The sequence below is a fragment of the Excalfactoria chinensis genome, chromosome 15, assembly GCF_039878825.1.
Source record: "Excalfactoria chinensis isolate bCotChi1 chromosome 15, bCotChi1.hap2, whole genome shotgun sequence".
Classification (NCBI taxonomy): Eukaryota; Metazoa; Chordata; class Aves; order Galliformes; family Phasianidae; genus Excalfactoria; species Excalfactoria chinensis.
Genome location: NC_092839.1, coordinates 6,017,337 through 6,030,440, shown reverse-complemented (window position 1 = coordinate 6,030,440; position 13,104 = coordinate 6,017,337). Strand labels below are relative to the sequence as shown.

Genomic DNA, 13,104 nt, shown 5'->3' with positions numbered 1-13,104 from the left:
TAAAATGCAACATAAAGTGACATTTCGAATGCAGCAAGTTCAATATTGGCAACGCTTATTTTTCAGACTTTTTCTTATGCTAAAATATAGCCACATATTTCTTATTAAATATTAGCTTACGGATTTAATCTATAGGGTGTTTAAAACTTAGCCTGGCTGTGGCTTTTCTTTGGTTAAAAATAAAAACTTGAAAGCCTTACCAGTACTACTGACTGCAAAACAGTTGCCAAATGATGCTTACATAGAACAGGCTGACTTACTGAAGAATGCCACATGAGCCCTTTGGAAACAGCTCATGAGAAAAAAAACAGTATATATACACATTCCAGTAACTCTGAGGGTAGAATATCCCAACACTACATCAACCATGACTGCCCTATTAGGAAACTCAAAAGGCAAACAAGTTGAACACAGTACCATTCTATTGTTGCTGCTGTTAAATACTGTTATTTCTGAGGTTTGCTGATACAGATACACTTCTGTTTACATGTCTTAGGAAGTGGAACTTCTCCCATCCTGCCATACTTTTCTATTTTTGAAAAGAAAAGTCTCAAAACTTGCAATTAAAGTTAGTCTGAAGGACGTAACTGCACCCTGCAGGACTTCTGTTATTAACTGGTATCATGTGATGGAAACGGCGTCACAAAAAACCTAGGCATGCTGAAGAAAGGAAAATCTCCATGGTAAGCAAAGCTTTAGTGTTAAACTGCATTTGCTTCACATATTCATGTGGTTTCGAAAATACATTGGTAATTGTTACAGCACACGACTGATCTCAAGTTCATTTTTGCTACAGCAGTGGTGGAATTCACATTTCGCAGTAGCAACTTTTGTTCTCAAATTGTAGTTATTTGCAAACAAACAAACAAACAAACAAACAACAAAAAAACTAAAATTGAAAGTCTGCAGTAAAAAAAAAACATAGAAGAAAATTTCATATTAAGAGTAAGACTTCCTAAGCAGACCGTTACCACTAAATACACTAAATACATTGTGCTCAAGGATAAAGAGGGTGGTGGGGTTTTTTTTGAACCCTGTTTTTCATATTAATGTAGATGTTGTGTCCGTGATTTGGACACGAAGTCAATGAGAAGTTTAAAAATTTTCTTTTGGATTTTTTTTTTTTAATGCTTTGAACTCAAGACTAAAGAGCTCAATGGAGCTGGATACTACTGTGTACTCCTGATATAAAACCTTACATAAAAACAAGGAGTCTTGGAAGATGAAGCACTGATATTAAAAAAAGTTGTGCTAAAATGACCTCCTGAACAAGAGGAAAACCCCTTCCCCAAATATCCTACGTGTTACATCAAACCTATAATGCACTGTCTGGTCTAGACATGTGCACAAAGAAAAACCCAGAATGATCTGAGATGGTCATCAGCCACTGCAGCATAGTTTATTATGAGCACATGCTATCATCACAAGGCTATACAGCTGTATTTATATTTATTACTTCCATGGGGAATAACTTCCACTGAGGAATCCAGTTGATTTATAAGATTTGGTTGGGCTGCAAAACTGAACAACTGATAAAAGACTAGAAGAGACAAACTTGATCACAAGGATGATGAGCATGGAAACAAATAGATTTTACATACACAGCACTAATTCTGTAAGCAATAATTTAAATAAAAATTGGTGATAATTTCATAGGATGGTCAGGACTTTTTCCCCCCTTTCCTTCTCCCCTTCCCTCCCCATCGTGTTAAGAGTAACTTGCTGTCCTTTTGATATACCAGCGTCCCATTTCTTCCCCCATCCACTTCAGTCCATCTCTGGAACAGCTTTATGTAGAAGCAGAAGTAACCAGTTCTATTTAGGGCTACCATGAAGGTAAATTTGTCCCAGTTGTCCGTATTTGCTCCTCTGTTATGCAGATTTTGAACACAACACCTATACGCAGGAAAAACTTCCGTAGCACAGCTCGAAGCTCAGGAATCAGGTCAAATTGCATGATTTCACACAAGTATGGGTAATATGTTGAAGCATGTGCCTTAAACTATCAGGAAAGACATGAAAAAAGAAAATTATTCTCTATTCCTACAGGAAAGTGCTGAGTATTTCCACATACATGGCTACACCAACTTATTTGAATGCAAGGTCTTACCAAATCAAAGGCCCTATTTAACAACAGCCATCAAGCCCAGTGTCTATTTTTCACAGCAGCCTTAGTGAATGCTTACAGTTACAGAACATGAAAGCTTGTTTTGTCTTCCTTTCCTTTCCTTTCCTTTCCTTTCCTTTCCTTTCCTTTCCTTTCCTTTCCTTTCCTTTCCTTTCCTTTCCTTTCCTTTCCTTTCCTTTCCTTTCCTTTCCTTTCCTTTCCTTTCCTTTCCTTTCCTTTCCTTTCCTTTCCTTTCCTTTCCTTTCCTTTCCTTTCCTTTCCTTTCCTTTCCTTTCCTTTCCTTTCCTTTCCTTATAATGCTGGGTGTTACTTTTTGAGTTTCTACATGGGCACGCAGCGATAGGACAAGGGGAAAATGGTTTTAAACTGAAAGAGGGGAGATTAGATTAGATATTTTGGAAGAAGTTCTTTTACTCAGAGGGTAACAAAGCCCTGGCACTGCTGCCAGAGAAGCCATAGGTACCCCATCCCTGGAGCTCAAGACTAGGGTGGATGGTGGCAACCAGCCCTGTCAGGGGTGTTGGAACTAGATGATCTTCATGGTCTATTCCAATACAAGGCATTGTATGATTCTACAGAGAAAACTGAGGGGACACTTTTACTGCAAAATCTTTACACTATGAAGGTACTGAGATTGGGTACCAAGGAATCGTTTCTTGCCATTTTATCTACATAGCTAAAACTATTTTCATAACACACCACAGCCACGTGGACATCTCTGAATTGCTGCTATGCGGAGAAACCAAATCACCACTAACACCCTTTCCTTCAAACATCAGTGAGTTGCAATCAAACATATAAGACTAAGCATAAGTGATGTGGAATTGCATATTTTGCAACACAAGGAACAGCTTTAAAAAGGATGTAGTTTAAAAGTAACAAGCAACAAAAAAATACCCACAAACTTAAGCAACCTCTAGAAATGTCTCTGCATGAGATATTCTAGGAACATGTGCATTCAGGTTTTCCTCAGAAAGGCTAAGATTCCAAAGATTATTTTTTTGCCATCACTGCCAAGGAACTACAATTACAGTTATAAAAAGATGAAATTTACCTCTACCATTCTGTGCTGCTATAATACACCGTAAGCACATCCTTTACTGCACACTCACAGTGCTTTATGTGAAAGATCTGCAGTAATATCTCCACACAACTGAACTTCATGGATGCAGTCCCATTTTTACAATGTGAAATGCTTGCCAAAAGAAAGTAAGCATAACTGCTACATTCCAAGGAGAGTACACACTATGTGAATAAGCAAATTAGGCATCTTGTAATATGCATGACAAAGAATGAATTCAACAAAAGCAGAGAAAACACCTGAATGCAAACAGACATGGCATCCAGCCTGTTCTTACCTTTTCATCACTGATTTTTAGTGTTTTTGTTAGAAGCAGCAGCAGGAGATTGGTCCAAGCTTCTCTGTGGCTTTCTGAGTTCACGGTAATAAAATATGCCAGGGCTTCACTGCATACACTGAAGAGATGCCAAGTTCAGACAAACCATAAGGAAAATCCACGTTAAGTTTCTGCTACATGCCCTATTAGTGCTCTCACAGTATATCCTGTTTGCACAAACGATGCATTTCCATGGAAAACTTTTCAATCACATGCAGTAATTTTAAACTACACAAGTTTGTCTGTATTTTCTGTTACAGTTGTCACAGATAGTTGAACTGAAATAGTTTTTATGCTTAAGATTTCTTATCACATTGTGTCTTTGTAATCTGTACCACCACTTTTGTAAATAAAAGTGGGTCAAGCAAGAAAGCATTTTATTTATTTCACATGGATTGCTTTTTTATTGCTATATTTGCTTCTAGTAAAGAGCAGGCAATTGTACAACTCGGTATGCTTTGCATGTCCTGCTCAGCAACTTAAAAATGGAACGCTTACACCCAAGGATGCACTGTGCATATTTTCCTGTGCACACAACAGACCTGAACTAACTTAATTCTCTTACCTAAGCAGACGTTCTTGTATAGCATCCCAGGAGTCTCGGCGGTTTTCATCCACATACATTCGAAAGAGTATTCTCAAGCAACAAGCCAAGCTGCTGGTCTCTTGTTTTAAGAGATTAGGTTTTGATTTACCCTTGAACCCTAGAAATCAGAGAAAGCATTCACAGTTTTAGACACTGGCCAAGAGACAGCCAAGTATCTGTCCATTAACGAACTACAGTAGGTATCTGATTTCTTTCACAGACAGCATTTCTTCCTCCTGGACTTGGACTGACATCCAACTTATTTTTATAAATGCATGTTAAGTGCAGCAGTACTAACTACGCTGCTTTACTTCAATGAAAAATACATACAGAAAATAGAAATAACTCAATAGCAAGGAGAAAAACAGTAAAAGAATACAGTGTCAGATGAACTGCAGAACTTGTTACAATAGTATACTTCTGCAGCTCAATGCTTAAGGCCTGAAACAAAGCTCAGTGCCTTTATGTAGAACCAAACCACACAAAAGCCTCACCTGCTCTCCACAACACAGTTCTTTGTTCATAATTTGAATTAAAGGCTTTTGAAAAAGAATGAGACTCCTGCAAACAATCTAGTAATTTGAAGAGGTGGTGTGAAGACATGTGCTTATACATTCCTTGGTCCTCTGTGTCAATGTGGATGTCTGCATCCAATGCATCTCGCTAAACAAATAAATCAAGGGGAGAACAGTATCAGTAATATATTCTTTTTGTAAGAAAGACTCTGATACTTCATATATCATGTACTATTAACTCTAGGTTCCCAGTGTCAAGTACAAGTGAAACACCAGAGCAACACACTACAGCAGAACTGTTCTGTCAAATGCTAAAGCTGTAATTCCTCTCACTAAAACATTTTCAGGAGAAATTATGGTAAATCCCAGTTGTAAGAAATACTAAGAACAATAAAGTGACTGGTTTTTTTTGTAAGCTATTTCTGCTTTGAATTTAACTACACCATCCCCAAGACACTGCCTGAACGCACTAGCTCCAAACGTCCTGGCTTAGGGCTTCATTAATGTAGACAAATAAGAGCCCACCTTATACTAATCCCTAGAATCAGAATTTTGTGGAGTCTGCTGGTACCTGAGCTGCAGCCATGTGCTCAGCATCTTCCTTCTTGCTTGTTGCTGGATAGAATACTATGTTATCAATTGTCTGTATCAACTCCAACTGTACCACACACTTTATAAGGAGGCCAGCAAACAGTTTCTGGTCTAATGAAACAGAGCAAGAGAAGTTACAAGAAGCAACTTGTAACAATTAATGTACAACAGATTAGCAAAGTACTACCTCACCATTTTCATATTTGGTAATGCTGTGAATTATCTTATAAATAGAAAATTTATCTAGAAGGAATAAATACAAGTTGGAAAGACAAGCTAAGTTTTTCAAATTAATTGTCAAGTGCCCTCAAACTGTCTCTAATTGACTACAGAAGCAAAGTGGCTGTAAAAGTTAATTTAATAAACTTGGATATTATCCTTACTTGTATAAGGACCACCTTTCCAGCTTTCATCTGTTGGATTTGAAAGTTGACTTTGTCCTCTTTCTGAAGCATTCTTATCCACGCTGCTTAAAGACTGGCGATCTAAGTCCAAATCCTAGAACAGAATTTAGAACTGTCCTTACAATTCACAGTGCTATGTACCAACCAGCCAACAGAACTCTGGATTCAAGGAATGCCTGTATCATTCCTTTGGAGTTACTTGATAGCCATGCCAAATACAAGCTAATGTTAATTCCAGTACTTGTCATCAAGCACATCTATTACTTCAAAATATTTCAGAAGCTAAAGCAACACCACCTCTTCAGCTTAGCTTGTTGCCCTGAATTAACTCTTACCAAGTGCTTTTCAGCTGAATCTTCCTCCATTCCTGCTGGCCTCCAAGTAAGCAAGCTTTGCATCAAGATAAAAAAAAAAAAACAAAACAAAATGGTAAATATCGTTGCTTTGAAACAGAGCATTAGTGTGAGAAGTATACCTTATGGACTTACACATGAGGAATGGTAGTTTTGAAGATTTCTAGCATACAATTGCATGTCTGGCCCCAGACTTCTGGGCTGAATTTCTGTCCATTTAGTATTACCAGATTTTCCAGGCAGTTTGTACCTGATCGAGCCAATTGCTCATTTTCTGTGGAAGATATGTTTCATATTTATTAGCTTTAACAATATCAGTGAAACATTAAGTACCCTCAATTACTACTCCATTAAACACTTTTCTCACCATTTTGAGAGGCATGTTAATTCAGCTCAGAGCTTACCTATGAACTATATTACAGTACCATCAAGCTGGGGACCATACTGAATAGAAAACAGTGCTTAAAAATACACCTTGAGAGACTGAAATCCAAATAGGGAAGACGAAGGACAAGAAGGAAGCAGAAAAAGAGCATAGAGTGGAACAAATGAAGGAAAGCAGAAATTTGAAACTTAAAGATTTCACCCATAATCTATGCTAGAAATACAGAAAATTTCAAGCTTAGGCGTCTGAGCCTAAAAAAATACTTGGGAAGACATACCTAGAAACAAGAGGTGACTGAGAGACAGAAGGTGGGGAAAAAATAAAAGGTCAGAGTGCATTCATTTACAGATATGCACGTATAAGATACTCAATCCATGCAGAAAGGCTGCTGGCAAAAGATTAGCAACACATTATTAAAAGCTGTTGCTCTGTCCCAGTAGCACCATAAAGACATTAACAGAAGAGCTGCCTAACTGATTACATAGAATGAGACTCTGGAATACTTAAGATTCTGCTGACATTTATTACATCACACATTCTGATGGCGGCAGTCGTTACTCTTCAAAAATTCAACTAGTTTTCCCCTTAAGCAACGAGTATTTAAAAAATACATTCATCAAAAATGCAAGTGAACTAGTTACCTTGTTTCACACACCAGTGTAACTGTGCAAGTATGTCAGGAAGAAGGATCTCATTCAAAGCTTCATAAAATTGCGTAAATACATCACAGATGGCATAAAGTGCATGGTTGCATGTAGTGGTCATCCATTCAGACTTCTGTGAGGGAAAAAAAAAACAAACACATTTATTTCTACATGGGTTCTTCTGGCCTGATAGAATCTGGCTCATGAATGGCCATTCAAAGAGGAGGTGGCCTATGAGAAGAACTGAATTTAGATAAAACTGGAATACCCCCAATACCTGCTACTTGCCAGAAGGTACTTAGTTGGTCACGTTACTGTTTTGTACAGTACGGGGGTATTACAAAACATGAATGCTTTCCTTGAGAATATTCAGTCAGAGAGAACAGAAAGGATATTATGGCAAGTTTCTACGTGGAAGCTACCAAGCATTGGTCATCTCATACATGCAACAGAACATAATACTACAAATTATCACTACAAATGAAGTTTGTAACAGCATGAGCCGGAATACACTTACAGCAAATAACACAAGCTGCCACCTGGATTGTTCATGTTCTTGAGGGGAAAAAAGGAGATTAAAGTTTGTTGGATTTTGATTTTTTCTTTGTTTTACCTCTGTTTGTTGTTCAGGAAGTTTCATATTATCAAAAATCCGAAACACTATTCTGAACAGATCTTGCCACCAGTGCTTTTCAAAGGTATGGCCATAACTCTTCATTATTTCAAACATCACTGTTAAACCTCTATAAACAAACAAAGATTGTGTTAAAACACGTACCTGTGATCTCTTCCCTAACTGAACGCAGACAAAAACCAGAAAAGCCTTGTTACCTTGTTCGAACATCTAATTTGCAACGATTTATGATACAAGAAAGCTCAAATAAAATGGGGAACCATCCTCTGACCCACACTCTGTCCCCAGGAGCAACATTCATGTCATCACTTGTGTATTCTCTTAATACCTTGGAGATGGTATGGAAAAAGAAGATTAAAAAAAACCTCATTATTCTTCTAGACAGATTAGATACCACTAATGGTACACAGACAGACTGACAGACTTGAAAAATTAGCTTAGTTTCTGCTGTAACAATCAACTCTTGCCAAGTATAAATCTGAGACATATCAATCTGTGTAAGTAAAGGAAAATATATAAAGAAAATAAGTATTTCAATGGTAACAGCTTCAACTTTAAACCAAAAGACACCTTTAACATGTTAACTAGTCCTAGTTCATTACTTATGTAACACCAAAACAGTTCCTAGTTATGAATACACTGAACACAAACTCTTGCTGCTGGGAGACTGAAATTTGAGTCTGAAAGTTCTTAGTTGCAAGAAGAACCTCAGTTAAGATAGGAAGAAGACTGTAAGAATTCACAAGGGTTAAAAAAAATAAAATACCTGTGGTCTTTCTGAAACATATTTTGCACAAAACCGAATAAGTCTAATAGCTTCCATGCTGGTGTCCGGAAATGCAACATTACAAGCAAACTCAGAGAGACATTTTACTGCATCTTGGAATGAATCAATTGCTGCAGGAAAGTGCTGTTGAAAAATATTTGCTGTGAAGAACAAACAAAAAAACATTTCTTATAATTTACTGACAGAAAAATGCACAGATGAACTGACATTGTTCTACTGGAGTCAGACATGGTATATTGCTACCGAAACAACAGACATGAAAGGACTAGATTTTATGGATTAAACGTAATTTCTTTCCTTCTACTCTTCCTTGTGCCATCCTCCCATCCCTAATATATATCTACCACTATCAGAATCTATAAATGTTTTCAGGTTGGGTAACTACTGATTTATAATCTAGGAGTCCTTCACGGCTTCTGTGGCTCACTTTCCTTCCACAGCATATGTCACTAAATCTTATTACAACACCATAAAAAAATAATAGGAGTAGAGTTTGATGCATTTTAACTAAGCTTTAAATTATTCAGATTCCGTAGCAACAGAAGAAGCAGTTAGATTTCCGGTTACGGGACAGACTAAGCACAAACCCAAGCCAGTACGTACCAGCTTTTGAATAGAGTACAACTCTCAATATCTATGCAGTTCAAATTGGACTTGATCTTCATAGCTACCTTTCAACTGAACTATTTTAATTCAAATTAGCAAAAGGTTTCTTGCTATTTGCATTAACACTGTCCACAACTCTTTTCCTCCACACTATTTAATGGGAATACAGCAGGTTCAGGACACTTACAGATGCCACTGGTATTGAAATATTTGAATTGGTTGTCTTTCTGTGAAAGTAGCCATGGTATATTATTTGAATATACTTCTAGAGTAGACAGTCTATATGAACTAAACTTCACAAGTAATCACATACCAGTGTCATAAACATGATCCCTACCACATGATACTGAAACAGCATGGAAGTTCACAAAATCTGTTAATGCAGTTTCCTTAATCTGCATCAATTTACTGATGGGCAATAGAGAAATACTGAATTTTCTCCCAATTTGAAGAGTTCTGCAGCAGGGGATCTATATGCATTTTTCCTATTAACAGGAATTAGGAGACTTAACAGATAAGACTTAGCTGCAGAGCTTAAATGGTTTAATTGGAAGATCTTGCATTTAGCGTTAATGCAAACCTCATATGCGGATCGGCCTTTTATGCTAGAGTTGCAGCAGATAAACTAAAAGTAAGTGCATCTGTGAAGTATTACTTACTAACTATATGTGCTGTAGTTTGAAAGGCCAGTTCCACAATATTCCCATCATGGTCTGATGCTGCTTGGTGAAAAACTGCAAAGATATTTTTCCAGCCTGAGCGAATATTACCAGCTTGAGAGTTCACCATCTGAGCAATACAGCGTATTACCATGTCCCGAATAGTTGGAGATCTTAAGAAAATAAAACAGAAAATAAAACACTACAACAGCCACTTTCAGATGCAAGACAATTAAATCCACACAAAGAAACAACTTTGAAAAGGATTAAATTAAGCTAACATCAGTCCATCACACCTGTTTTTTTTCATAATATGCTCAAAAGGCCTTAAGAAGTCTTTCTGGAAGCGGAAGTTGGCCAGCTCTCCCTTCTCAAGAAATTTCATGGACAGCTGCCTTAATGAGTCTACTGCAAAGATGGCAACATCTTCATTAGGATTACAGCCAACCTAGAAGAAACATATTTTTAAGCACTTACCAGCTAACTTATTACTTATATAAGTATCATATCCATCATACTAATTTCAAATCAGTCCACTGAAAAATCTCAAGCACGCTCTGGTTTCCAGACATTCAGAAAACAGGAGGGCTGTCTGTCTCAGCCATGAGAAATCTAAACAGCCCCATAAATTTTTGCATGCAGAAAGTGCAGAATAATAAGCAGACAGATACTCAAAAACAAAACAAAACACAGGTTAGAAAGGAATGCGGTCCAAGCTCCAACAAAACTAACTTTGTTGTTTCAGGATCACCTGCATATACTGTAGAAGAAAGCTAATTTGGTATTTGACCAAGAGGATAATACAATAGCACAAAGGAAGAAGTATAAATACATAATCATACAATGAAGTGATCCTTCATTATAAAAAGATCCTTCCCATAAATATTTGCATTTTTCTCTTCACATTTTGAAATAGATGCCCCACTTAGCATTAGAAAGTGTTTGCATAAGTAAATGTTAGGATACATATAACCTGCTGAGAAGCCAGAAGACTTCTTTTTCTTTAAAGCCACAACCTGCACCATTCAGGAACATAAAACGATAAAGCAGATGAAAGAAGTCCTTCCACACTGACATATGTTATGTAACCTGGTTTTAAAAAATACCTTGTTGAAGTGATCTCCAATCACTTGCCAAATCCTTGACCACTGCAGCCTAATGCGATTCATGTTGTAATAGGATATCTCCACTATCTTCTGCAGGCTGAACATGCGTGGATGGTGTGGGGAAGCCAGCTCATCCATAGAGACAGCACACAGCCATCGGACGAAGTCAACTGAACATGACAACACACTACTGTAAATTCAGGATGTTACATGGCAAGAATTCCTGTATTGCTCCATATGGTCGGTATACATACCTATTGCGTTTCCATCCAGCCTAGTAGATCCTGTAAATATCCTACAGAAGAAATAAATACGTTGCAGTATTAGCTGCACATTCCCAAGACCAATCAAATCTTAGAGCTGTAAGCAATTGTCAGCAACGTCCTGAAGGTACTTTACAATCACACGTTTTGCTTTCAAATACTCTAAATTGTGGCTATCAGTACAAACAGCAGAAAGACCAGAAAGACTACAGGTTCACCATGGTCCTTTCCTCCCCTTGGCTGTTCAGAGTCTTGAGAGAAGTTCAGATTGCTGATTATGAGGCATACAGTTCACTGGTAAGTACAAACTGTTCCCAAATTTATGATATGGTATATACGTATCCATGTTACAGTAAGTATTAAAAGCCTGAATACACAATTCTACTGACCTGTCATACAGCTTCAATAATTATAAAAATTGCCCTTTTCACCACTACTTCTAATACAAACATCTCTCTTATACAATATTTTAAAAGACAAATGAAAAGGATGATAATTTGAACAAGAATACAGTGACTGACAAATAAAAAGCTGCAAGAGAGTAACTAAATGCTGCAACACTGAAGCTCACGTGACCAAATAAAACTGCATGACTTGATAGAGCAAAGGCATTTATTCTTCTCAGATACCAGCCCACCTTAGACTAACTCAAAATGGGGTTGAGGAAAAGGTCCACATGCACAGATCATTTGCACACAGAAACAGAGGGATACAAAACAAAGATACCTAAATTACTTGTTTACTCCAAGGAAAAGCATTAGAAGCATATGCACACGCAGTGCCCATTCTCCAAATCCACTACACTAGTTCACATTAGCTATTTACACTAGTTCATATTAGCTATTTAATGCTAGCCTTTCTTTTGGTGAGCACTGCATGCCTGAAGCATTATACTTAGTGGCTCCAAAGACAGCATCTAAACATCACCTTTCTCTTGTGAGAAAGAGGCTTCAAGAACAGAAATCCCTGCCAGAGTTTGCAAATAAAGCAAGGTCAGTAGCTTCAAGTCACATTTTCCACAGAACAAATTTTAAGTACCTGTCTACTGCTACCACTACACTCTGGGAGCTGGTCTCTCCTACTGACTCTTGAATGCTCGCCATATGCCGTTTATCAGCACCACTTCCAACAAGATTACCTGCAATAAAAGCCATAAAAACAAACAGTCTTTAGCATCACGTGTCTAGAGCAACCCTAGCTTTATACAAGTAAACAAAGAAAAGCAACAGTAATGTATATGGAGCATTTGGTGCCCTTGTGTGATCTGTGCCAGATTATGACAAATTAAACATGCAGTTAGAGGTGTTCTTTTTACTGAGGGCACAGCATTTTGGTCATTATGTTAATTTAGTTAAGGTGTAATGCTGTTAATATGATTGGAACAGATCAAACATTTTTAAACATTAACTCTATCTGATACAAGCAGCTAAGGTTAGGCAGAGTTCTGCTATATTCAACATCATCACAGAATTATAGAATCATTAAGGTTGGAAAAGACCTCTAAGATCATCCAGCCCAACCGTCCAGCATCCAATCATGGACAGCATTAGCTCCCCACTCAAGTATCACCTTCAGTTTTCCAAAGATTAAGACAGCCTGCTTTCCCTTCTAATTTACAGCTTTCTGTTCCGCATACTACAGAAGCAATAGGAAGCCAAACAGCAAGCCCAAGATGCGGAGATGAGGAATTTCTTTGGAAAAAAATTATCATTAAAACAGTAGAGAGAAACTGTTCACATTCTAATTGTAAGCAGAGAATAAAAAGGAAGAACTGATAACACTGATAAGAAAATTGAAAGTATAGCAAAACACCTTTGAAAACATCACATCCCAAAAATCAATCTGGAGGCATTTTGTTAAATAGCTTCACACACAATTAAAATTATTGAAGTGCAAACATATTTGGTAATTACTAAAATATCTTGAGAGGTTGTGATGGATTTTTTATGCTCCATTAATCTAAATAACTTCCACTAGAAGCAAATGACTAGAGACATTTTAGTATCTTACCACTCTGAGCCCGTAGCCATCATACTTCAATTACAT

At 37.3% G+C, this 13,104-nt stretch overlaps 1 protein-coding gene across 2 annotated transcripts in view; it reads right to left on the bottom strand.

Annotated features, from left to right (window-relative positions):
• Positions 1-542: 542 nt before the first annotated feature.
• The window catches only part of ARFGEF2 (ARF guanine nucleotide exchange factor 2), a 31,634-nt gene continuing 19,072 nt past the window's right edge, over positions 543-13,104 (bottom strand). Inside the window, exons 23-39 of one of the 2 annotated variants that reach the window (XM_072349962.1) lie at positions 12,097-12,196; positions 11,050-11,090; positions 10,796-10,965; positions 9,986-10,137; positions 9,690-9,862; positions 8,404-8,564; positions 7,835-7,965; positions 7,617-7,746; positions 7,001-7,136; positions 6,110-6,248; positions 5,957-6,011; positions 5,601-5,715; positions 5,198-5,328; positions 4,606-4,774; positions 4,091-4,229; positions 3,487-3,604; positions 543-2,002 (exon numbers count right to left, since the gene is read on the bottom strand). In XM_072349962.1, coding sequence (XP_072206063.1) covers positions 1,826-2,002; positions 3,487-3,604; positions 4,091-4,229; positions 4,606-4,774; positions 5,198-5,328; positions 5,601-5,715; positions 5,957-6,011; positions 6,110-6,248; positions 7,001-7,136; positions 7,617-7,746; positions 7,835-7,965; positions 8,404-8,564; positions 9,690-9,862; positions 9,986-10,137; positions 10,796-10,965; positions 11,050-11,090; positions 12,097-12,196 — 2,237 coding nt within the window. In that variant the 3' untranslated portion in view covers positions 543-1,825. The remainder of the gene's footprint in view (positions 2,003-3,486; positions 3,605-4,090; positions 4,230-4,605; positions 4,775-5,197; positions 5,329-5,600; positions 5,716-5,956; positions 6,012-6,109; positions 6,249-7,000; positions 7,137-7,616; positions 7,747-7,834; positions 7,966-8,403; positions 8,565-9,689; positions 9,863-9,985; positions 10,138-10,795; positions 10,966-11,049; positions 11,091-12,096; positions 12,197-13,104) is intronic. The other variant, XM_072349963.1, reaches the window with a different exon arrangement.